The 24,015-nt window shown below is 40.6% G+C and overlaps 1 protein-coding gene and 1 long non-coding RNA gene across 2 annotated transcripts in view; one reads left to right on the top strand and one right to left on the bottom strand.

Annotated features, from left to right (window-relative positions):
- Positions 1 to 24,015, bottom strand: part of GALNTL6 (polypeptide N-acetylgalactosaminyltransferase like 6) — a 1,483,691-nt gene that overhangs the window by 1,090,848 nt on the left and 368,828 nt on the right. The window contains exon 2 of the mRNA XM_068269254.1: positions 14,323 to 14,431. Coding sequence (XP_068125355.1) covers positions 14,323 to 14,431 — 109 coding nt within the window. The remainder of the gene's footprint in view (positions 1 to 14,322; positions 14,432 to 24,015) is intronic.
- On the top strand, positions 6,674 to 14,389 carry LOC137546602 (uncharacterized). Its single transcript, XR_011026300.1, has 3 exons — positions 6,674 to 6,726; positions 11,892 to 11,962; positions 14,188 to 14,389. It is a non-coding gene; the product is annotated as an uncharacterized lncRNA (long non-coding RNA).

The raw sequence follows: 24,015 nt of genomic DNA on the forward strand, positions 1-24,015 counted from the left end.
ACCCAAATGCAGCAGATGGATATAGCAGGTAATGAGAACGGGATCAGTGCATCCTGAGTGGATGCGCTTCCCGCACTGTTTCTGCATCCGCTGTGTTTGTGTCTCGGTGTAAACAGGCCCAGACTAACCAGCAAGCTCATGGGGACCCAGAACTCATTGGAGTGTGTAAGGCCCTAAGACATTTTAATTTATACAGTATTTTAGCTGTTAATCTTGCATTATTCTTGGAATTTGCTTTTAAATGTCATAAATACGCTGGAATTGAAACCCTGGATGGGAAGTACTGTGAAGAATCTGATATTCATCCCCAGCACACAAATATAGCTTTGCAGGAAATTATAGCTAACCCATTCTTACTATCTAAATTATTTCTGATATCACAAAAAATGCTTCTCAATTTGTAATTAGCAAATTACAAATGACCTTTACTTAATGCTTTTTAAACTGTTAGTGAGAGGTCCCTATCTATTGGTCAAATGAATCAATTTCAGTTCTGGAATTAATTAGCAAGATTGTCCAATCTACTTTCTGAAACATGCATTAAACAGAATTAATTAAGATAGCATTTTCCATTACAGCTTATGAAGTTATTTTTTCACTGTTGGGAAATGTGGTTCCTTAACAAACAGAAAACAAAACAATGGGGATTTGTGTTCATGCTGTGTCGATTTTCCTCTCAACTCTATTCCCAGTGGAACACAATCTGCATCATGTACAATCTCCCTCGTTTTAACAAGCTTGATGAGAAATCATAACATAAAGGAGTAAAGGGGCAAAGCAAAACATGATCTTTATGTTGAATGACACAAAATATACTTTTAGTGTGCTTAAAGCACATTATTTTTTTATTTGTGCGACACATTTTTAAAGAGAGGAACATAAAAAAAAAAAAGGATTTTATACGTACCTGGGGCTTCTTCCGGCCCCATAAGCCTGGATCGCTCTCACGCCGCCATCTTCCGCTTCTTGGATCGGCGGTATCGGGACCCGTCACTTCCGGCGGACGCGGCCAATTGTCCGCATCACAGGGGCTCCCTCCATACCCGTACGCATGTGGCTGTGCAGTAAGAAGCCTCACGCGTACGTCTATGGCGGGAGCCCCGTGTGATGCGGACAATTGGTCGCGTCTGCCGGCCGACTGGCCGACTGGCGGCCATGACGGGACTCGGTACCGGCGGATCCAGGCAGCAAAGGACGTGGGAGCGATCCAGGCGTATGGGGCTGGAGGAAGCCCCAGGTATGTATAGAATATTTTTCCTGGGGCCTCTGGTTCCCTTTAAGTGTTTTCCAGTTCAGACAGAGAAACTATGAATCCAAATCAACAACCTGGGCTAGAAGAGATATTTAAAGTGACCAAGTTCTACTTAACAGCTATACTGGCAGAAGACATGGAGCTACCCCAGTGCAGAGAGTCTAAGTGGCCATCAGTTTTCACCAGATTAACCTTACTTCTAGTGGACTGGTTTGCGCTCCCCCCCCCAGTTGGCCTTAACAGGGATGAAAATAACAGAAAGGTAAATACTGCAGTATGGATAGGGAAGGACAGGATCTATAGGCCCTGACTGTAGACTGGGCAGTGGCGGCTCCAGGATTTTTTTTGGGGGGTGGGGTGCTATATGATGGACCAACTTCTGGGGTAGCTGATGACCCGTTTGCACGCACAGCGACAAAAAAATGGGTGTGGCTTTAACCTGCGGCACGCAAAGCGCGGCAAAAATGGGCATGGCCATGACCGGATGAGGGTGGAGCTAACTGTAATTTAAAGTGAACCCGAGGTGAGAGTGATATTGAGGCTGCCATATTTATTTCCTTTTAAACAATACTAGTTGCCTGGCAGCCCTGCTGATCTATTTGGCTGCAGTAGTGAACCGAATTACACCAGAAACAAACATGCAGATAATCTTGTCAGTTCTGACAATATTGTCAGAAACCCCTGACCTGCTGCATGCTTGTTCAGGGTCTATGGTTGAAAGAATTAGAGGCGGAGGACCAGCATGGCAGCCAGGCAACTGGTATTGCTTAAAAGGAGATAAATAGGGCAGCCTCAAAATTATCCTCACCTCGGATTCCCTTTAAAAGTGCAACACAAAGACAGTGGGCGCAAGTTTTGGTGACCCTTTCCCCAGAAAATTCACATAATTGTGCAGGATTTCTCAAGAAAATACACGTAATGTGAGCAGATTTGCCCAGAAAATATGTTCAATCATGTCGGCAGATTTGTCCAGAAAATACGTTCAACCATGTGGCAGATTTGACCAGAAAACACGTTCAATCATGTGGCAGATTTGACCAGAAAACACTTCAATCATATGGCAGATTTGCCCAGAAAATAGTTCAATCATGTGGCAGACTTGACCAGAAAATAGTTCAATCATGTGGCAGTCAGACTTGACCAGAAAACACATCAATCATGTGGCAGACTTGCCCAGCAAATACACCTGCTAGTAAATAAAAAAAAATGTACTCACCTGGCTGCAGCAGACCTCCTGTCCCGGCCTCTGTCCGGCGCGCAGCTCCCACGATTCTCTGTCAGCCAGCAACTGAAACTCCTGTGCTGAGAGCAGGGCTATGGGAAAAGGGCGCCCGAAGCCTCCAGACTTGAAGTCTCCAGAGCAGGGCTTCGGACGCCATTTTACCGTAGCCCTGCTCTGCTGCTGCCGGAGCTGCGGGCTGCTGCTGCCGGTGGACTGACACGATGTCTATTAGACGCCGAAAGTCAGTTCACACTGGGGGGTGCTAATAGGGTGCTTGGAGAATTTTAGGGGGTGCTTCAGCACCCAAAGCACTCCCCCCTGGCACCGCCACTGAGACTGGGCCAACATGGAGAAAGATTTTAAACTGCCGACTAAACTGGCAGGTACCAGGATGACAGATTGCAGTCTGAAATGGTGGTGCAGACACATAGGGCTAAGTGAAAAACTGCATACAAGATCAGCAGGATGCACTGACTGACTAACTACAGACAGAAAAAGCAGTGTGAACTGCCTGACAAACTGCAGACAGCACTGGCAGGGCAGACTGACAATACTCCCGGACAAACCATCAGGATTGGCATTGTGGACTCACTGACACACTGCAGACAGGACTGGCAGGGTAGACTGACAGGACTGACAAACTTTGAACAGGATTGGCAGGACAAGATAACAGGTTAGCAGACTGGCAGGGAAACCAGTGTAGTAGCACACTGTGACAGTATAGCCCAAACAGCATTGACCAATCTCAATTATGAATGTAGATGCCAAGGTTTATTTGATTCTATTTTACTGGCAATCAGGCAAGAGAGGAGCATAAACAGTATGCTAGGCAGGATTACAAAAGGCAAATCAGTTGAGCACAGTATGCTCAATATACCATTGTTCATTTTATTTAGAGGTGGGATGACAAATCTGATGAATTCATGAATAGCTCGAATCTTGAGAAAGATTTGAGATTCACGGATTCAAATCTCAACGTCAATTCCGCAATTCGAATCCAACTAATCCTGACCCTGCGATGTAGTGATGTTGCATCCCTGCGCCTCACAAGAGCGATGTCGTCCCTGCGTTTCACGAGGACAGAGACCGAGGAGGCCAAGCCACCAAAGAGATACACATGGTGACTCCATTGCATGAGCCTCATACAAGTGATAGACCCAGAGACTCGCTGACACTGTTGCCTGTGCCTCAAACACACTACCGCCAAAGCAAGAGAGAGAGAAATAGAGACCAGCGCAGACATCTTGTTACAGTAAGAGAAGTAGCCGCTATATTAGTATTCTTCTCTATTAAAGGGGCACATGTGAGGGGCACTGGGGGGTTATGGGGGCTCTATACTGAGGGGACATTACCTAGTTCTCTAAAACGTGGGCATTATCAATTTGTGATTCTCTACTAATGGGGCACTATGTACATTACTACTAAGGGGGCTTTCTACTGAGGGGACCTTACCTAGATTCTCTTACTAAAGGGGCAATATTGATGGGCAGTATGTACTGAGGGGGTATTACTACTAGGGGATCTCTATACTGAGGGGGCATTACATAGTAGTAGTAGAAAGGGGGTATATAATCCAAATATCAGATTTAAGGGGGCTGTATACTGAGGGGCTGTATATACTCTAGTGAGGGGACACTATTTACTGAGGTGGCAGGCATGAGTAGAGAGCAGTTATACAAATGTAGTGGTAAAAAAAGGACTTGTTTTATTTTTTTCATTTAACTTTCAGGCATAGTGTGCCTATATCACCTCATTTGATTATGGTATCATCTACACCAGCATCCAATATCTGGAAACATTTCCAAATTGTACAAAAAGAAAATTATGCTAATTGCAACCTGCGTTCAGCAACGATATCAAGAGGAAGAGAGTCACATACAACCTCAGCTATGTGGAAACATTTGAAGACCAAACATTTGTCCAAATGTCAGGAACTGAAAAGTTCATGTTCACCAAAGCCAGTATTGCCTCCACCGTCACCCTCATCCCTCTTTATGTCCTAATGGGTTCACCATTCGAAGACTGCCCAGCCTCAGATATTATATAGAGACATGAAACAGTGCAGATGAGAAAAATTCAAATATTAACATTTGTTAAATAATAATTGCTATCATTAATATAGGTCAGGAATGGATGACATTGTAATACAATCCATTAGGTCAGCAGGGATGCCTTCTTAAAGTTTGCCTTGTTAAAACAGAAGGTATTTGCGATTATTTAGATTGGAGTGAGTATATGATATCTCCCACAATGCATCACTGCTGAATATGCAAATCGTCCCTTTGTTGTTCCTGTAGGCTAAACACACTGAATGCAATGATGCGTCAGAATGCCAGAAACACTGTAATGCAACGATGTGTCAGCGTATTAATTGTACAAAGCCACAATAACCCAAAATGCATACAGACTGTTTCAGACTGGTTGATCCTCATCAGTGCATGGGATGGATAAATGTGATTCTATGTGATAGGACTTGAAACACCCAGAGTTACAGATTGCCCAGCAAGCTCATGGTGAGCCTGAACTCCTAGAAGTGTGTAAGGGGCTAAAAAGTACTAAAACGCCCTCTTACTAAAATGCTAAGCTGACACATCATTGCATTCCAGCGGTTCTGGAGGTGTGTTTAGCTTATTCAGCAGTAATGCACTGTGGGACACCTCAGAGCTCACATCAACCTGAAAATTGCAAATACATTCTGTTTTAAGAAGGCTAAATTCTGTTTTGCACAGTATTTTAGTAAAAAGGTTTTCTTGTCCATTTTTAGCCCCTAACATAACACACTGCTAAGAGTTCTGGTTCATCAATCATGAGCTTGCTGGGCAATCTGTAACTTCAGGATACATGATAGATTCACCACATTCTGTCTAATGTTGTACACAGTGAGGAGGAAGAGAACCTTTCTAATGTCTGGGAATTATACACCTAGTGGCTGCACAAAACAGAACTGACAAAATATTTGGTATCTAGAGAGTTGGGGAACCTTCTGACCGATTTTCAAAAAAAACTGTTACTCCATGAGCTATATGCCAGAAACTATATTAGTAGAAAAATGTGATCGTGACTGACATTCCACTTAAAACATGAACCCCTAAAAACCTTCTGACCGAATAATGCTACTGAAGGGTCTGGAGCAACCTGTGTGTTAAATGTCAGGGAGATGTCATTAAAACAGCTACTCCATAAGCCATGAATAGGGGGACAATGCCACCAGCAATATCTACATTCAAGTCACTACAATGGAAACATTGGATATGAGAAGAGTTAATTTTATACTTTTTATAAAATATTTTATAACTTTCTTTTTTTAATGATGATATTGCTAAAGATTTTTGCCCTGTTTTCAAACAGTTCATCCCATTTGATTGGACTGAGGTTGGGGAGAACGGAAGACCACTTCTCCATAGGAGAGGTTACAGCTGGCAAAGAATAATACCAAAACAGAGTGTATAATGTAGAGATTCGACCTGGATCATAAATGTCTGAGATAAATACTGTACATGCTCTAGGGAGGACAGTTCCTAGTCCAAAGGTATTCCGCACAATTATAGATACATATTGACAGTTCTATAGATAGCAGTGAAAAGATCTGAGGGTAGGCCATTTTTTCGTTGGAGAGCCGTCCAGAAGATTATCTTCTGCTCAACTGACCAGGGACACATTTTAAGATATTTAAAGAATACGTAAGTCCCTAAGTGAAACATATTCAAAAAAATATTTAACCTAAATGGAAAAACTTGACCTCTAGGACAACTACAGTATATACGTTTCTAGAGCTTTTGTTTTTTTTTTTCATTGCTTTCTTTGAGAAATGAAAAGACCTTGCTTTGGGAAACAAAACATTTGCCAAGTCAAGAAAAACATAGCTGCCTGCAAATTGACATCGCCCGCAAGTATACACAAATATAGCCATTGCTATTCAACACATTGCTGTTATTATTGTAATTTATGTTGTACTAGACTTTTTCATTTAGGACAAGACATTTCAAATCACAGAACTGTGGGTAATATAACTGACTTTAATTAGCAGTGGATTATCTAATCCTACGAAAATAGAAAACAGGCAGGAAAACATGCCTTCCCTGGAATAAGTAGACAGCTGATTATAACTATTTTGTCCTGGTTATTAGATTTGACCTAAGATGTAAGTGACAGTTTGTATATTGAACTGTCAATCCTTGGTAACAGTCTACAATTACAAAAGAGGCATGCATGAAAAAAAGCATGAAGAGTGTTTTTCCTCAAAATGAGATTGGTAATGTATATGTTGCAGAGGATCCTGTGAGGAGGGTGCTGCATAGTGTGTTATAAGGGGGCAACAAAGCAAGAAACAAAGGAAGAACATATGAAGGGAAATTAAGCTATCAGTATAGTGAGTTTCTGGATTTTTTTAAAGCAAAAAAAGTAGCGGTTTTGTCATCCTCCTTTTCAAGTATTGTTTTTTCAGCTCCGTTGATAACTATTTTTTCTCTTTTGTTATTTAAGTACACTTGGTTCATGTATACTTCCTCTTCCACTTCCAACCCACTGTCGTTTATTATCCTCTTGGTCCATCCACAACTTCTTCATATAGCTAATTTACTTTTTGCCAGTTGACATTCCCTCAATCATCTTAGGTGACATCTGTATCTCTATTGCCAATATAAACCACCTGATAGCTGCAATAGTTTCTCCCTCACCATTTCCTGTGGTCTCTCACAGTGGTGCTCTGCCGAGGCTCACTGTAATGGACTCAAGCTTGGACTTTTATTTATCTCTGCTCGCTGCCTAACTTCTCCAACACTCCTTTCCCCTTCTCATAACCTCTTTGAATTCACTCTGTTTTCTCTCTTGTCCTGATGGCATCTAACAATTGATTCAATATATACAACGTAGACCTGCAATCCAATCACTCACAGTCTATTTCCCACCCCTCCTAACTTTGCCCACTTTCTCTGACCCTGAGTTAACCACAATCAATTACTACAAAATCATTATGTTTGTTCTCAACTTGTTCGCTCTCTGTACACATTACTAGCCCTACAGTGTTAACTTATGACCATGGCAACCAGACAGGCTGCACTGTCAGTCTCATGCAGCTGAATAGTGCTGTTGAGAGAGCAATTCAAGCCATGATTTCCAGAAATGCAATATTTACCCTAAACATTCTGAGAAATGCTTTGGCTGGTGTCAAATAATCATAGCTCTCCTTTCTCATAGTTTCCTGTGTCTACAGGCTACTGCTTAAAAGATAAAATTACCAGAATTAGAAACAACTGAGTTTGTGAACCTAGTATTTCTGCTCAGAAGTTTCCTGTTGCCTCCCCTTTAAGTGACTTGAGTCATTTGCAAAAAAACTGTCCTCTATAATATGCAATAATCACCTTACTAAGTAACTGCACCCTATATCCCATTCCCCTTCATCACATACCACATTTCTGTTTCACATTTATCTTCTGTTCAACAGAATCATTTCCACTGGCAATTACCCCTCATTCTTCAATAACTTCAATACCTTAGACCCTCTCTAATGCCCTTTATAAGACTCCTTAACACCATGTTAACTTTAACTTGGTAAAACACCAATCTACTTATTATCTTTTTGATGAACTTCAGACTGGATTCTGCACTATCAACTCCACTGAACATTGCTTGCTAATATAACTAATGATTTACTGGCTGCTAAACCTCTCATATTCCTTTTTCTCAATCTGTGTTTGCTTTTTTATATTGCAAATCATCCATTACTGCTCCAAATTCTCTTCTCTCCTGGAATTTAGGATCCTGCTTTGTCTTAGCTTTCCTCTAATGTTCATGGAAGAACTTAAGCGCACCCCACTTCAACACCATCTCCTCCCCTCAGCCTCTCTCTGTCTTTGGTCTTCTTTTCTTCTCCATCTACATCTATGACTCTAGCCAGCTAATAAACTCTTCCAATATCACTTAAATGACAATGACAACCAAATTCTATTCTCTACACTCACTCTTTCTGCTTTAATTTATCATGTACCAAAGAGTTTAAATGCACCCTCATCTTTCTGTGCTGGTGTGCAGAGATTATTATTATTATTATTATTATTTAGTATTTATATAGCGCCGACATATTACGCAGCGCTGAACAGTGTATATATATATATATATATATATATATATATATATTGTCACTAACTGTCCCTCAAAGGAGCTCACAATCTAATCCCTACCATTGCCATATGTCTATATTATGTAGTGTAAGTCTAGGGCCAATTTTTAGGGGGCAGCCAATTAACTTATCCGTATGTTTTTTGGAATGTGGGAGGAAACCGGAGTGCCCGGAGGAAACCCACGCAGACACGGAGAGAACACACAAACTCTTTGCAGATAGTGCCCTGGCTGGGATTTGAACCAGGGATCCAGCGCTGCAAGGCGAGAGCGCTAACCACTAAGCCACCGTGCTGCCCATGTAGGGATCACTATAGCAGCCATAGTGGACGATATGGTGCCTTATGCCACTGGGGGTCTGATCCCAGAGGCAGAGGACTTCTTTTTTTTATTACATTTTCAAATGTTTATTATCATGCCAACTTAACCCCTCTGCCCACCCAGGCCCCCCCCCCCCATTCCAAATCTACATGTCTGTAAGCAGCAGACAGGGGAGGGAGCACTATTTTCCCATCCGTATACCTCTCTGGCCAGCCTAAATGATACATCTGTAATTCTGGCTAAGCAGGAGTGCCCCACTGTGCAGCCTAAGCTCCTCCCATTTACCTGGCCTGTCTACATTCACACCTGGCCTCACCAACATACATGCTCGGTCACACCCCCTGCTTAGGGGAGAGAGCTACTGGAGGAGGCCACGCTGGAGGAGGGGATGGGAGACTTCTGACAGGTAAGTAATTTGGTTCTCTTTCTAGGTGTACCACTGACACCAGGTATATAAGGGGGCTCTTAGATCAAACAACAAATGAGCTTCATTACATGCATGAATCATGTCAATGTAAATATTGTACCTTATGCTCACACAATGCAGAGCGTGATGCAGCCCCTAGTAGCATATATAATTGTAAAAAAGTGAAGCATGGGCTATCAGCATCATCAAGGAATACAAAATGTATTAGTATACAAAAATGACAGATCAATACTCAAAGAACAATATCCATTAACCATATAGTGCCAACAATACAAACTTGATTAAAAACACAAGCCCAGCAGATAGCCTCATAAGGGGGCTCTTATATTAACTTGTAGGGTGGAAAAAAGGGGCCAAAGCAACATAGGAGAAAAGTAATTTATATATGTAATTCTTATAAGTGTGTTTTCAAATGTATGTTAAATTTTATTTTATTTTTTAATTAATGGCCCCTTAAGCCCATGAAGTACAATATTTTTGCCAAGGAGAACAGTTCAAGTTAGTGGTTTTTTCAAGAGGAAGTTAGGTGTAAGATGTGGGAAATAAATTCTAAAAAAAAAAAAAAAAAAAAAATAACACTGTTACACATGGTCAAAATGCCTTCCATGCCAAACTCAAGCATATCTCGCCTATGGAAGGCATGACATCTGTGAACTTTTAGAGGGTCCAAAGGGATGGCTGGATAGTGTACTGTAGGGTTCTGCCTCTGACACAGGAGACCAAGGTTCGAAACTAGGTTCTTCCTGTTCAGTAAACCAGCACATATTCAGTAAGGACTAGACTCCCTAACATTGGTACTGCTTACTGAGCGTGTGCTAATGGCTGCAGCTCTGGTGCTTTGAGTCCACCAGGAGAAAAGCATGGTATCAATGTTCTGTGTCTTGTCATGGAGATAAGCTACAGACTCTACTGAGCAGAAGTTAGAGAATTCCTCACAGAATTCATTGCACTGCAATAACCAAATAACTCACATCAGGCAGAGGTGCAGTTATACTTAAATGTTCTGCATTTACTTTGTGGAAAGTTTATTGCCCAGAATGGCTAAACTATTTCATGCTTCAGGCAAGAAAATTGCTGTTTTCTGCACATCATGCAATAGTAGCAAGCAAATTATCTCTAAATCGGAACAAGTCTCCAGCTGGAACCCTGTTAACTGCTCCCAGTGCAGTCCACTCTTACACAACAGGCAGCAAAAGGCTGCTACTTGTTGTGCCATACTTGTTTCTAGTTTAAAATTGCCAGACTAAACTTTGTATTCAATTATACTTCAGATTATTATCTATTCACTGTCTGTGAAGACTGATACAAATTAATATAATCTCAGCAAGAAGCAAGAGTCTGAGCGGGAATGCTGATCTTCAAAAGAAAAGCAAACTTACTGTTGTTTTCACCTTCAGACTATTAAAGTTCACTCTGCAAGTTTCAGATCAATCGGCTTGTATGAGTAATTGATTCTGAAGTCTACAGAAGTCTGATGTTTTGTATTATTATTATTATTTTTCTCAATTCCTTGTTTGTTATGTGTATATGTATTCTTTGTCAGACAACGTATCTACATATGTTCATGCTGCTTTATATTTTAAACATACAAAATACCTTTTTTTTTTACTGTATTAAAATCCATTTACTAGGGAAAATAATTTCTTCATCTGTTAGCTACATAACCTGATAAATAATGGGAAACAGTATGTAAAAAAAAGCTGTGCACACAAACAGTAAAGCAAAGCAAGCAGTTTTGTGTCAGTGATACCATCTGCTTTTAATGTATAATAAATTGCTGATGGCCGTGTACTATACATTATTCAACATAAACTACTTTTCTCTTGACTTGTTTTTTTGTTAATTGATTACCCATTGTAAGTGCAGCCCCCTTTTCGAACTCAGTTTGGCAAGTTATGCAGTCTTAGGGTTGTTTATATTGAAAAACACAGATTTTACAAAGCTATTTTTCTGTAATTGTGTTTTGCAATGTGTACTGGATGCTAGGAACAAAACACTATAGAAAGTTGGCCCTGGAACTCGTGGGTTTGGTGATTGTGGTACCCCGAAAATTAACGGGGTGCACTGGTCAGGTAAAAAACAAAAATTCTATGCAGAAAATGATACTGGACCTTGCTTCTATTCACAAAACTATCTTTATTATACATCATTGCAAGACACCTACAGGATAAAATCTTAAAAACATGATATTGCACTACCACATGGTCACCACAGTACACACCAGGGATCCCATGCGCACAACAAGGTTTGTTTGTAATAATGAATATGAAAATCTTTTTTTTTTCATAAAGAACAAAATACAAAGGGCTTCTTTTATTTCTAAAAATACATTTTACAATGGTGCATAGTTAGGTAGCCGTCTAGGCTAAGAAATGTGTATATGAAATGCAAACATCAGCTGATCTGCAACCGGACATCAGCTGATCTACAACCAGGTATTGTAACTATGACTAAGGGTGCCATCTTGAGCCCGACATGTGACAGTTTGATCCAGTGGATGTACATGTCCTGTGTGTGGATTGTTTTCAATAAAGACTACCGTTTTTTTTAAGCCCTCAGCTGAAGTCTGTGGATCCCGTCTCTCCCTTTGCATGGTCTAGCTAGCCCACCAGATCCTGCACCAGTGAGTATACTTAGGGGTTTAAGAGCATTGGGATTTCTTCCTTGAATCCAGATATAAAAACATTGATAATCATACAGCAGATTTCTATAATTCAGGGATGTATTAAGGTGTATAAGAAGTCAAGGATTGAATTGGTCTCCATTATAAAGGTAGCTAATTAGTCCACATTTTTTAAAAAGTTTTCACTATGCCCTGGGCACTCTAGAATTTTTTGAACCTCATGGACGTGCAATAGCTAAGAATGTCAGAGTCTTTCAGCATAGTTCAAATCAATAGTATTCTCTTCTTTATTTAAAGAATACAAATGTACCCAGCTTGAAAATGGCTAGTATCACTGCCTGTTGTCTACCTCATATCTACAGTGTATGCATGTTGATTGCTTTTTTTTTTAATACTAAAATTTAGGTCCCCACTACAGCCACATACATTGAATTTGGCACACCTCAAAGCCAGGAAAATGTGTCAAGGTTTTTATTGTAAAAGATAAAAATACAACGTTACACCCATACAATCCATTCTTTAATTCCAAAGCACATATACAATTAGTGTTAGTGTTCGAATTCGGCACAATTAATTCAGGGCCCCTGAATAATGGCAAACACCACACTTCAGTAGAATTTCAGTATCGAACAAGTGGACAGAGTCAGGGGGAGTTTACTACTTGCACTTTATGGCATGTTTCATGTGACTCCAATGATTCCTTATTCTAAAGCCAGAAGAAGGAAGCATCTGTTTTACATGAAATGTGCTGTGAAGCACAAGTAGTGAACACCTCCTGACCCTGTCCACTTGCTTAGCCCTGAAATGGTACTGAACCGTGTTGTTTGACATTATTTGGATGTTCCAGATTCTCTAGACTTAGGAATAGATGATTGATATTCCAGATAATTGCAAAATAGTGTGACAGAACTAGACCATTTCAGATCATTCCTGATCCTTTGTCAAGCCCAATGACAAAGGGAATACTAGAATATTTAGGAGCTAATAGCTCAACTAGGTATGTGGAAAGGACATTCACTACTTACAAACAGGGATGTGCTCACGAGTAATTATGAGTAGCTAGCTACTTAAATTTGTAATTCTAATTACCCAGCTGCCCACCACTTCAATGTATATCACAGCCTCGCATGCGTCCAATGGGACGCGTTCCACGACTCAGTACCACGCACATCCTCCTTCCAGCCGAAGGAGGAAGTGCATGGTACGGAGTCGTGGAACAAGTCCCATTGGACGTGTGCAAGGCTGTGATACACATAGAAGCGGTGGGTGAGTAATAAACCCCCTCTCTCCCAGCCGCACACCTGACTCAATTAAGCCTCATTAGAATAATGAATTAGAGTAGCTAGCTGCTCGTAATTACTCGTGAGCACATCCCTACTTACAACCAGGTTCTGTTCCAGGCGGTGGCTTTTAAGTCAAATTTGTAAGTTCATATTTTGTTATACATACTTGTAGGTGTGGAAACATCTTTTGAACAATTCTGGATTTAGACAATCATTATATTCAATGTTTCTGTGTTTTTAATGTGCTTTAACTAGCTTTATAAAGCTTATAATAGTACAATACAACATATTGGCCCATATGCAATTCACTTTTTCACCTGAGTTTTCTCCTAGGTGATAATTTTAAACTTGTCAATAAAATGCCTTTTAAGCCACCAGCAAGCAAGAAAATGCTCAAAATAATATTGATACTACTTTTTCACCTACTTTTTGGTACTTTTTTAGTTGAAAAGTACTGAAAAGTTATTTTAAATCGAAGATGAAAAATTATCACCTAGGAGAAAACTCAGGTGAAAAAGTGAATTGCATATGGCCCATAGTATCAAAAATACCTAATAACAAAAACAGTGCATTTTTTACATAAGGAGAAAACTGTATGTAGAGACATCACATCTGTGTCTAGTGTTTGTAAGTAGGGTAAGAATATGACTCTATAATATTATTTTTGCACCACTAAAACTATGAAATAAATGCCATATTTGCAGATATTCATAAAATACATATTTACTGTAACTACATGTGCAGCTAATCTGTTTGATTGCATGAAGTGTGTTAATTTCTCCTTGGGAAGCACTCTCTGCTCCATTTTACCATAGACCATTTAATTACTATATTTGATTACATATAACTAATTTGCTTTTTTCAGATTTAAATGAACATCTTGTAATGATGAGGATTTTTTCCTCCTCTCACAATTTCATCTATCTACCACTATTCTTCCAGAGATCAGTTGAGTATAACTCTATACCTGTGAAGCAAATTAAAAGAAGACGTATTTGCTGCCTAAGCACAATGTTTTAAATGCCTAACAGAATACAGCTTATTCCACTTAGATGAAAATGTGAAACATTTGCCTACCTGAGCGCAATGCATCCTTCTGAATGCTGTCATAATCATGCCAGTCCTTCCTTCGGAGGCCATCTGTCCACGTGTAAAGCTGTGCATCACTGAGTCCTAGAGAGAAAGCCTATACAGCAGGAGACAAAACAGAAACATGTCTTAAATCTTTACAATTTACAAAATTAGTAAAAACTGGAGTGAGCGGTGATTATGCACTGAATCATCTAAGATTCGTAAGAGTCACATACAAGTTTTTCTATAATTAAACAATGTTCTTGTCATCATACAAAGTTTTGGTTGTTATGGTTTGGGTTGTTATCACCTAGCTAATATCCTTTAGTTTGGGTAAAGTCTGAAAATACTTCTGCACTATCTCAATAGCAAGGTGAAAGTGCCTTGCATCCACAGTCCAGAAACCCCTCTTCCCCCTGCTCTGGACAGAGATGGAAAATGACTGAGATGCAAATATTCAGTTGTACCCTTTGCCTGGACTACTTGCAACTCCTTGGCCTCAATTCACTAAGCTTATCTCCTGTCTTTAATAACGTTTCTAGAGTTATCACCATGGTGATGAGGTATGTAGTATTCAGGGAACATTTTACCTCAGGCAAACCTAAAGTTAACTCTTCTGTCTTTAAGTTAACTCTTCGATCCTTAAAATAACTCCAGAATTGTAAAGTTAAAGACAGGCTGTTAATTAACTGCGTGTGAAAATAACTACAGAGGAGGTAACTTAACTACAGAGGAGGTAATTTAAGGAATGAAGAGATAAGATAACTCTCTCACTGTGTGGAGGTAAGTTTTCTCTTGCCTTATTATCTCCAGCATGATCTTAGTGAATTGAGGCCAATATCACCTAGAAGAAAATTAAAAAGAAAACGTTAATTGCATATGGGCCTATATTCCTTATGCAGCCAGGAGTGATATATCCCAAGCTCAGAAGAAAAATTATACTTATAAAATATACATATCGTATTGCATAGCAATAGCATTATTGCATGAATTATTACTGTTTACAGTACATAAAGTGACGCGCATTAAACTAAGCACCATTGCTGATTTCATTACCAAACTCTATCTTCTGATCATGCAAAGCACCGTAGTTTTCAATGGCATTCCGCACTACTTAGCGCATAAGGCGTAACGCCGTTCGCGCGATAAAACTTAACACGTGAACGGTGGAAACTGTACACGCGCACAATGCTTTACATGCGCGTTTGCAAGTGCAAAGCCTCGCTTTAGTGAATCGAGCCCAAGATGTGAAGATATCCCCTAGTAGATAGCATGGAGAAAGTTCAGCTCATTTTCCCCCGACCCCCCTACAGTATCCCTTTAATGAGTAGCTAGTGTTTGTAGTGTGATGTTACACTTCAAGGGACAAAGATAGACTTAGGAGTCAGATCAATGACATCTAGAACATAAAATATAGCTATGTCTATATCATTCATTCCTTCTGTGCCACTCTGCGTATAGGGGAAGGAAGATGGAGGGCAGCAGTGACACATTTAAAGGGATACTGTAGGGGGGTCGGGGGAAAATGAGCTGAACTTACCCGGGGCTTCTAATGGTCCCCCGCAGACATCCTGTGTTGGCGCAGCCACTCACCGATGCTCCGGCCCCGCCTCCAGTTCACTTCTGGAATTTCTGACTTTAAAGTCAGAAAACCACTGCGCCTGCATGCCCGTGTCCTCGCTCCCACTGATGTCACCAGGAGTGTACTGCGCAGACACAGACCATACTGGGCCTGCGCTGTACGCTCTTGATGACATCAGCGGGATCGAGGACACAGCAACGCAGGCGCAGTGGTTTTCAGACTTTAAAGTCTGAAATTCCAGAAGTGAACCAGAGGCGGGGCCGGAGCATCGGTGAGTGGCTGCGCCAACACAGGATGTCTGCGGGGGACCGTTAGAAGCCCTGAGTAAGTTCAACTCATTTTCCCCTGACCCCCCTACAGTATCCCTTTAAAGAGTGCTGTGTAGAACAGGTAGCTATATCTATGCCATGACTTCATCTGTTTTCACTGTTACACAATGGCAACATTTGGTAGTAGTAACATAATTTAAATATTTGTTAACGGAAAAATGGCTCCACTTGTTAAACAGGGTATGAAGGAGAGACATCATATTGCATGGGTTGTGTTATTTGCATAACGCATTACACAGATGACATGTGTACCGGTAAAACTGCCATGTGCTATTTATGCTTCTGGGTAACAGTAACTATTTTCCTTACTTATAGATGTATTAACAGTACAATAATAAAGAATAACAGACATGCTATATACAAAGATAGTATTTCATTAGATAAGCAAGGACAAGATTCATTTTATAAGCATTTAAGCAGAGAAAATATTAAATACAGAAAAAAATGTTTTAATACTTTTCTCATTCTTTAGAAGGATATTAATATGGTTTATAGCATCTTGTGAGTGAATAAAGATTGTTTAAATAAATATGCATCCATTATACACTCTTACTGTTAAATGTTATCGGTTTCAGTGGAATCTTATTCAAGGCTCTCTTTGTTGTAATGAGTACACATAAAAATTATAAAAATCAATTGTTATTCAGGAAAGAGTGTGAAATTGCACACTGGTCGGTAATTAAAAACAATTGAATAATTAGAGGCAGATCTTAGTTAATAGGTATTTTGTAACTGCTGCAAACTGTTAGTTTGTCCTATTATAGTTGTTTATTTACTCCATCAATGGAAATGGGAACATCGTAGAAGCGCGCAGTATGAAAAATACCATTACACTTTGTTACCAGGGAAAGCTTATAGAGTGTTAATGAGGATCATAGAAATACTGTACTCATTTGCAGAAGTGTTGTATTCACAAGAAAGAAAGAACACTGCCAAATCTATGAGACTAAGCTGCAATAGTTACAGTATATGTTACATAAGTAAACTTTAGCAACACTAAGCTTTTTTGCCTAATTAAGTCACTTTTTAAGATAATTTATTTAAAACAAAGGATCATTTTTAAAAGTGGACCTCCACAGGCATACTAACTTTTGATGATAGTGGATTATCAGCACATTCCAGGGATGTTCGTAGTCAGCCAACTTCGCTACGCTGGAACTACGTGTAGTTTTACGCAATTACGCTTCGCCAAACTATGGCTTCGAAATGAAATATTCGCTTCGTATGCATTTCGTAGACTACGCGTTAAAATACGCAATTACGCATAGTGCGAAGCGTAGTGTATGCGGATGCTTATGCCCGTATGCAGAAAATTTTACGTATTAATTCCTCTCTAAATGCTTATAATGCAAACTCTTCTATGTGTACATTCCCCTTTCTAATGCGTAAATTTGTAAGCATACAATCACATGCGGAAAATTAGACGCGAGTAACGCATTCGTAGTTCACTACGCAATACACATGTTAACTACACATAGTGGGCGTAAGCTATGTGTAGCAGTACTTTGCTATGTGTCAATTCGTAAGCGTAGTTTTGAAACTTGACCTACGAACTATGATGCGTAGATGCGAACTACGAGCCGTAAATTCGCACTGGCGTAGTTTGTGCTCATCCCTGCATTTCACTATATTAAAAAAAATAACAATTTTATTATATTTTTTATTATTTTATATTAATTATATTATAATTTCACAAATATACACAAGTGTAATGATCTGCTCAGCTGTCTGCACAGGCAGACAGCTTTTTGACCATTCTTTAGGTCTGAGTGTTGCAGGTCTCTGGTAAAGAGACCTGTCTCCACTCTGCAAGTTTCAGAGTTGCTCTGCTGGTGAGGAATTTGCATCCACTTGGCATGCAAATTGCTTAGCTGCTTCCTCTGATGGCTTGCAGTATAAAAAACATTTCTTCCCAGAATTCCTTGCTGGTCATGATGGTTTGTTCCTGCTAACTTACCTGGAGTCTCAGCCTTTGCTAATTGTTTGCTAAGATTATCTTAGAGTAATTCCTTGGGACTGCACTAGGCATCCCTTCTAGCGTAGTCAGGTTGTATTATCTGTTTTCCTTGTACTGTCCGTCTGTTGCGATTGTCTTGTCACCAGCGGCAGTCGACAGGAAATTGTTCTGTCTGTTTGGATCGCATTCGCCCTAGCGGTAGTGGCGGTGGTTCCTTCTGTATTCTGACTTAGGGGTGCAAGCCAGAGCAGCGGTTGCTACTGGTAGCCCCATCTGTTTGTCTGTCTGGATCGCATCCGCTCTAGCGGTAGTGGCGGTGGTTTCTTCTGTGCTCTGTCTGGGAGTGTAGGCCAGAGCTGCAGTTGCTGCTGGCTACTCCTTCTCTCTGTCTTTTCTGGTACGAACGCTTGCTGTAGGCTCGGTGAGGTAACCGTTTAGCAAGCGTTCGCGTTCTCTATTTCGTGTTTGTGTTACATTGGTTAGTTAGGGTGGCACGCTTATCACTGGGCGCCTAACGCGCAGTGATCGTGTCTTTAACGCATTCGCTATTGCGAATGAGTGCAGAGTTCGCGTTTAGCTAGCGTTTGTTATTTTCTTTGACGTTCTGATCATTGTTATTTGCTATGTCTTTCTTGCTACACTTGTGCTCTGTCTAACTCGGTCTTGTGTCGCTGTTGGCAATCGCCACTCTTGCGATTGCGTTCCCACTGTGTTTCCGCTGTTGTGTGTTCACCATCGCTGGGTGGCGACTAGATTGGTGGACACACATACATTCTGTCTCTGTGCTCTCCCTTTCTAAGGGCTATCTTGCCCTGCATTGCTTAAACTCGTACAATTCCCATCTAGCATCTGTGGCAGGGCAGAGGCTGTGTTCCTCTGCAGTCCACAGCTCCATCTGCCGCTGGGAATTTCCCTCTACAGGTGCATAGCACCATAGCTGGGTTCTGGTAAATGACACGCTTGTGGAGGATTTCCGCAGTGTCAGCGCACATCTTGTGCGCTGACCACGGAAATAATTCCGCAATCGTTACAACAAGAAAAAAACAATTTAAAAAAATCAACTGGGCTAATAAGAAGCCCTTGAAGTAAACCTAAAGTGATGACATTTGCTTTATGTTTGATACTTACCTGCGTAGAGTAAAGACTATAGGTCTATTCCATGCTCATTCCTCTATCCGTCCCATTGTTCAAGCGCTGTCCACCAGTTAAGTTATTTGACCTGCTCAGTTGAACAGCTCTTCAGAACTACTCATACTGAGTAGTTCCCAGGATAACTGCATAGATATTGTGCTTGTGTGAGTCTGGACATCCCGAATGCATGGAAGATATGCACTTGTTCTCATAACTACTCAGGGGCATGAGTACTTTCAAAAAGCTATTCAGTTGAACAGCATTAGTGGCAGACAGTGGTAGAATAACGTGCCAAAGGCTGTAACTGGAAGGCACTATACTATTCAGAGCCTTCCCTCTACTCAGGTAAGTTTTAAAGCTGAAGTGGATTTTCTCACTGCAGGTTTGCCTTAAAAACTAAAACACAGCAAATCTGTTTGTTATTTGGTAACTAACTTGTAAAATAATATATGCATGAACTATGAAAATAGACTCAAAGGCCATAAAACATACCTAACGTATTTGAGGTCAAAGTCCATAAATAAAAAGAGGTTAATCCAGTAGCATTTAGGCCCAAAGGGGTCTTATCAGACATTTAATCCTCTTAATCACACTCATATAGAATGATTAATATATAAAAAGCACAGAATAAGAAGTACAGTCACTCAGTTAAATAATGACCATGGTATTTCTCAGTCACTATCAACAATTATAGCTTACTAGCAAACCTAAGCCCATTTAAAGATGGGCTCTAGATCTGTGTTTCTCATCGCACGTGCACCCGCCATGCGTCCGACCCCCCGCGCACCAGCTACAGAGACAGCACACGCAGGGACACAGGGGTTTTATTATAGAGGATGTATTTCTGTCAACACACCGGTCCTTGTTTATGTGTTTGATAGAGAGTTGGATGCCTGAAATGAACTGCTTAAAGTTTCTGATTATGTATTGTAGGTCTATGAACACTGAACATGCCAGAACAAATAGTGTATGTTTCATGGCCTTTTAATCTATTCACATAATTTGTGTTCATGTATATTGGATTTCATGTCATTGAGAATGCTTTAATGATTTGCTATGTTTCACTTAAGAGCTTTTTTATCAATCCGGGATATCCGGGCAAATTCGGATATCCAGATAGAAAAATGCAAGTGGCCTTTAAATTGCTTTAAAAACGTGTTTTAGGGTATATAAGGCATGTAGCAGCATCATTATTTTGTAAAGGGGAACACTAATTGATGATGTGGGGACTTAAAATCCCCCCCCCCCAAAAAAAAGACTGTCAATGCAGCCCACATTGTATCCAAAGTCCAACCGCACAACTCCCAAAAATTACGCAGCAATTGTGTTTTGGGTTAAATATAGGTGGTATCAGTGGCCTGTGGCACCCTGGCCTGGTGGTGGGAGCTGCACAAGCAGCAGGAGCAGGGCAATGCAGCAGCAGCAGGTGTAATGTGTGCCAGGAGCATGCCGGACATGGCACGTGTCACGTGGCACTTGCCAAGTGTCACATGGCACATGCCATGTGTCAGAAGACTCTGGATCCTATAAAGTCTTCCCTGTCCTCTCTCAGTGGAATTGTTCCATTGCTGTCCCCTGTTCAAATGTGCCACCTCCGGGAGACCTCTGAAGCACTCATGTCCCGGAGTGCTTCCAAAGACAGGCGGTTTTGTACTGCACATGTACAGTATGGAGCTGCCTGTCTTCAAAAGCACTTAGAGAAACGAGTGCTTCTAAGGGCTACTGAGTGTCGCTGAAGGCATATTTGGACAATTGGTCGAATACCTGCAATGTGGATAACAGTGCAGGGATGAGGAGGCCGAGAAAGGATAGGATAGGCTCTATAGAATCCAGAGTCTTCCCCCTCCATAGGTGAATATCTGATTTTTTTGTGTTAAATTCCACTTCAGTTAAAGGGCTGGGACACACTAGAGACTAGATTTTGGGTACGTTTTTGAAGCTCCAACAATTGCCAGGACATTCAAAAACTCTTTGCTTGTGTAAATCAATGGTGTTGAGCCCACTAGAGCGCTTGCAATTTAGAAAATCGCAAATACGGGACATGCAGCATTTTGTGAGTGTATTTGGGCTCCAATACGTAGTATATGAGTTACCTCAATAGCTTGAAAACGAAGCACAAATCAGTAACAACAGGGTGACACAAGCGACTGGGACATCGCTTTGCGATTTCTAGTGTGCCCCTGGTGTGTGTGTGTGTGTGTGTGTGTGTGTGTGTGTGTGTGTGTGTGTGTGTGTGTGTGTGTGTGTGTGTGTGTGTGTGTGTGTGTGTGTGTGTGTGTGTGTGTGTTGTGTGTGTGTGTGTGTGTGTGTGTTTTGTGTGTGTGTGTGTGTGTGTGTGTTTGTGCACTCATGCATGTGTGTATGACTGTTTTTACTTTTACTAAGTGTATACATTGGACAATGCATTCCTCTCTATAAGGAAATGCTTGCTTTAATTCAAACCTTATGACAGTGATATTTTATCACAGTGATATTTTCTCCTTCCTGTTTAGTTCATCTAAGGTTACTATTAATACAAGTTATGCAGAAAACATTAAATAAGTGTTTACACTTTAACTTACTTTTGTAAAATAATAACATGAAAACAACACCCTGTTTTGCCAACTAATCTTCTCCTTTTTTCCCTGAAGTTCCATTTGTTACACCAGGCAGATGAAGTTGGGCTAGTCTTCGAGGATCTGCCAAGGTGCCTATTACATGCAGTGTCTGCCTTGTTGTTTGATTCCTACATTAACCTGACGCCCAGGGGGATGCCAGACTGATAAAGTGCATCCCGAATTTGGAAAATCTAGATTCACAAGAGAAGATTTAACATCTGGCTCAATTATAAAAAAGCACAAAGTGAAACAATGAGCAGCCTAAACACAAATATGGTTTGCTTAATTCTTTTGCTCAATTTTGCTAAGAATCAAATTAAAGTATTAACATGCATCATGTAGTTAGCTGAGTAGCACATTGTGTGTCTGCTGCAGATGGAGCCTTTGCACCTGTCTCAGGTTAAGTTTGCAGCAAATCATTTACAGTCTGCTGGTCTTAGAAATATTTCTCAAATGCAAATAGCTCTAAACATTCAGCAATCTGAGAGCTTAACAGAAAGGCAAGAAATCACATTACAATATACCGTGCAATCAATACTAAGAGGGAGAATTTTGCACTCCAAAAAGCAAGTAAGGCTTATTTAAATTAGAACTTTAGGGAAATTGTTAAATACACAGTTGATATACAAATGTGTGACCTAAGCTCTCTGCCAAAAAAGATATGAATTCTTTTTAGCATTCAAAGTAAATACATACTTTTGCCACAATGTCAAGCCACTGACCAGCCCCGCCAACTCTATTTTTTTATTTCACCCTTGCAGTTTTACTAGTTGCTGTAAAACTGACTTTTTAAAAAATCCAGTTCTAGCACTTTTCACTCAGACATTTAAAAACGATCGGTTTTGCAGTGCAGCCAATCAGAGTACACCCACGGGAGACGTGAGGGGCTTGTGCACAGACACCAAACATGCTCATGCATGGCCACTTTCCACCACCAACAGGCTGGTGGGAAGTGGTTAACATAGTCCTTACCTATGGACCAGAGAAATAGTCATTATGATTGCTATCCATAGTCCAGTGAATGGGCAGGTGACACAGAACAAAGCTGTATAAGGAAACGGGTGTCACTTTACCTCTCGTGTCCCTACCTCTCCCTCTAGATTGTAAGCCTTTGGGCAGGGTCCTCCTCCTTTTGTGTCCTACCTGATCATGCACCTCCATTACTGTGCACCCATGCTATGCATCTGAGTGAACCTAACTTGCCTAATCTCCATGCTCCCATCCAGTGACTGACTAAGCATTACCTTGTACTCATACTGTGCTGTGTGATCTGGTTTTCTTGTATTCCTGTATTGTCATATTGCTGTTTGTCACCTCAAAATATTGTCTGTAACCTAAATTAATGCCCAGCGCTGCGTAATATGTTGCCGCTTTATAAATACAATAAATAATAATAATAAAATGATAATTCTGTAGTACGTGTCTATGCTCTGTCTTGTGTGAATCACAAGACAGAGCAGAATTAAAAATCCTTTTTATTTAGAGGGGGGGGGGGGGGGGTTACTTATTTGATTACAGCATTCATGTGTGTATTATCTGAATTCCTACACATACACACACACATTTACCCACACACCTCACTACAATACCATACCCTAAACGCAGATACATTCCACATAAAGCATCTGACTAGGTTTGCAATGCTGACTTCCTTTGCTAATGTCAGATGTTTCTTAGTGGGACTGAACAGCAGTCTGTGCTTTGCCATTTCTTATTACATCATGTAAAGTACATCATGTAAAGTCATGAAGAAGCGAAGAAGCTAAAAACCCCTGGTATCTTCTCATTTTAATTGCCTCCTCACAAATGGATGAAGGACTATGGTTTACACCAGTTGACAGGCTCACTAGATACATGTCACGCTCTTGCCCCTGTCTACCGCATTTACTGTTTACAAGATAGAAGATGGCATCTTCATTGAAATAAAATAGGTCATGTAATGTTTACTACACAGCAAACCTACACACTAAAGGCAGCTGAGGCAAAGCATATAATGTAGCCTCAAGACCCTAAAACTTGTGCTTGAGATTTGGGAACAGGTAGCAGAGCCTATGAGCAGGGATGAGCAGAAACTACGCCAGTGCGAATTTACACATCGTAGTT

This window comes from Hyperolius riggenbachi, chromosome 1 (assembly GCF_040937935.1).
Source record: "Hyperolius riggenbachi isolate aHypRig1 chromosome 1, aHypRig1.pri, whole genome shotgun sequence".
Lineage (NCBI taxonomy): Eukaryota > Metazoa > Chordata > Amphibia > Anura > Hyperoliidae > Hyperolius > Hyperolius riggenbachi.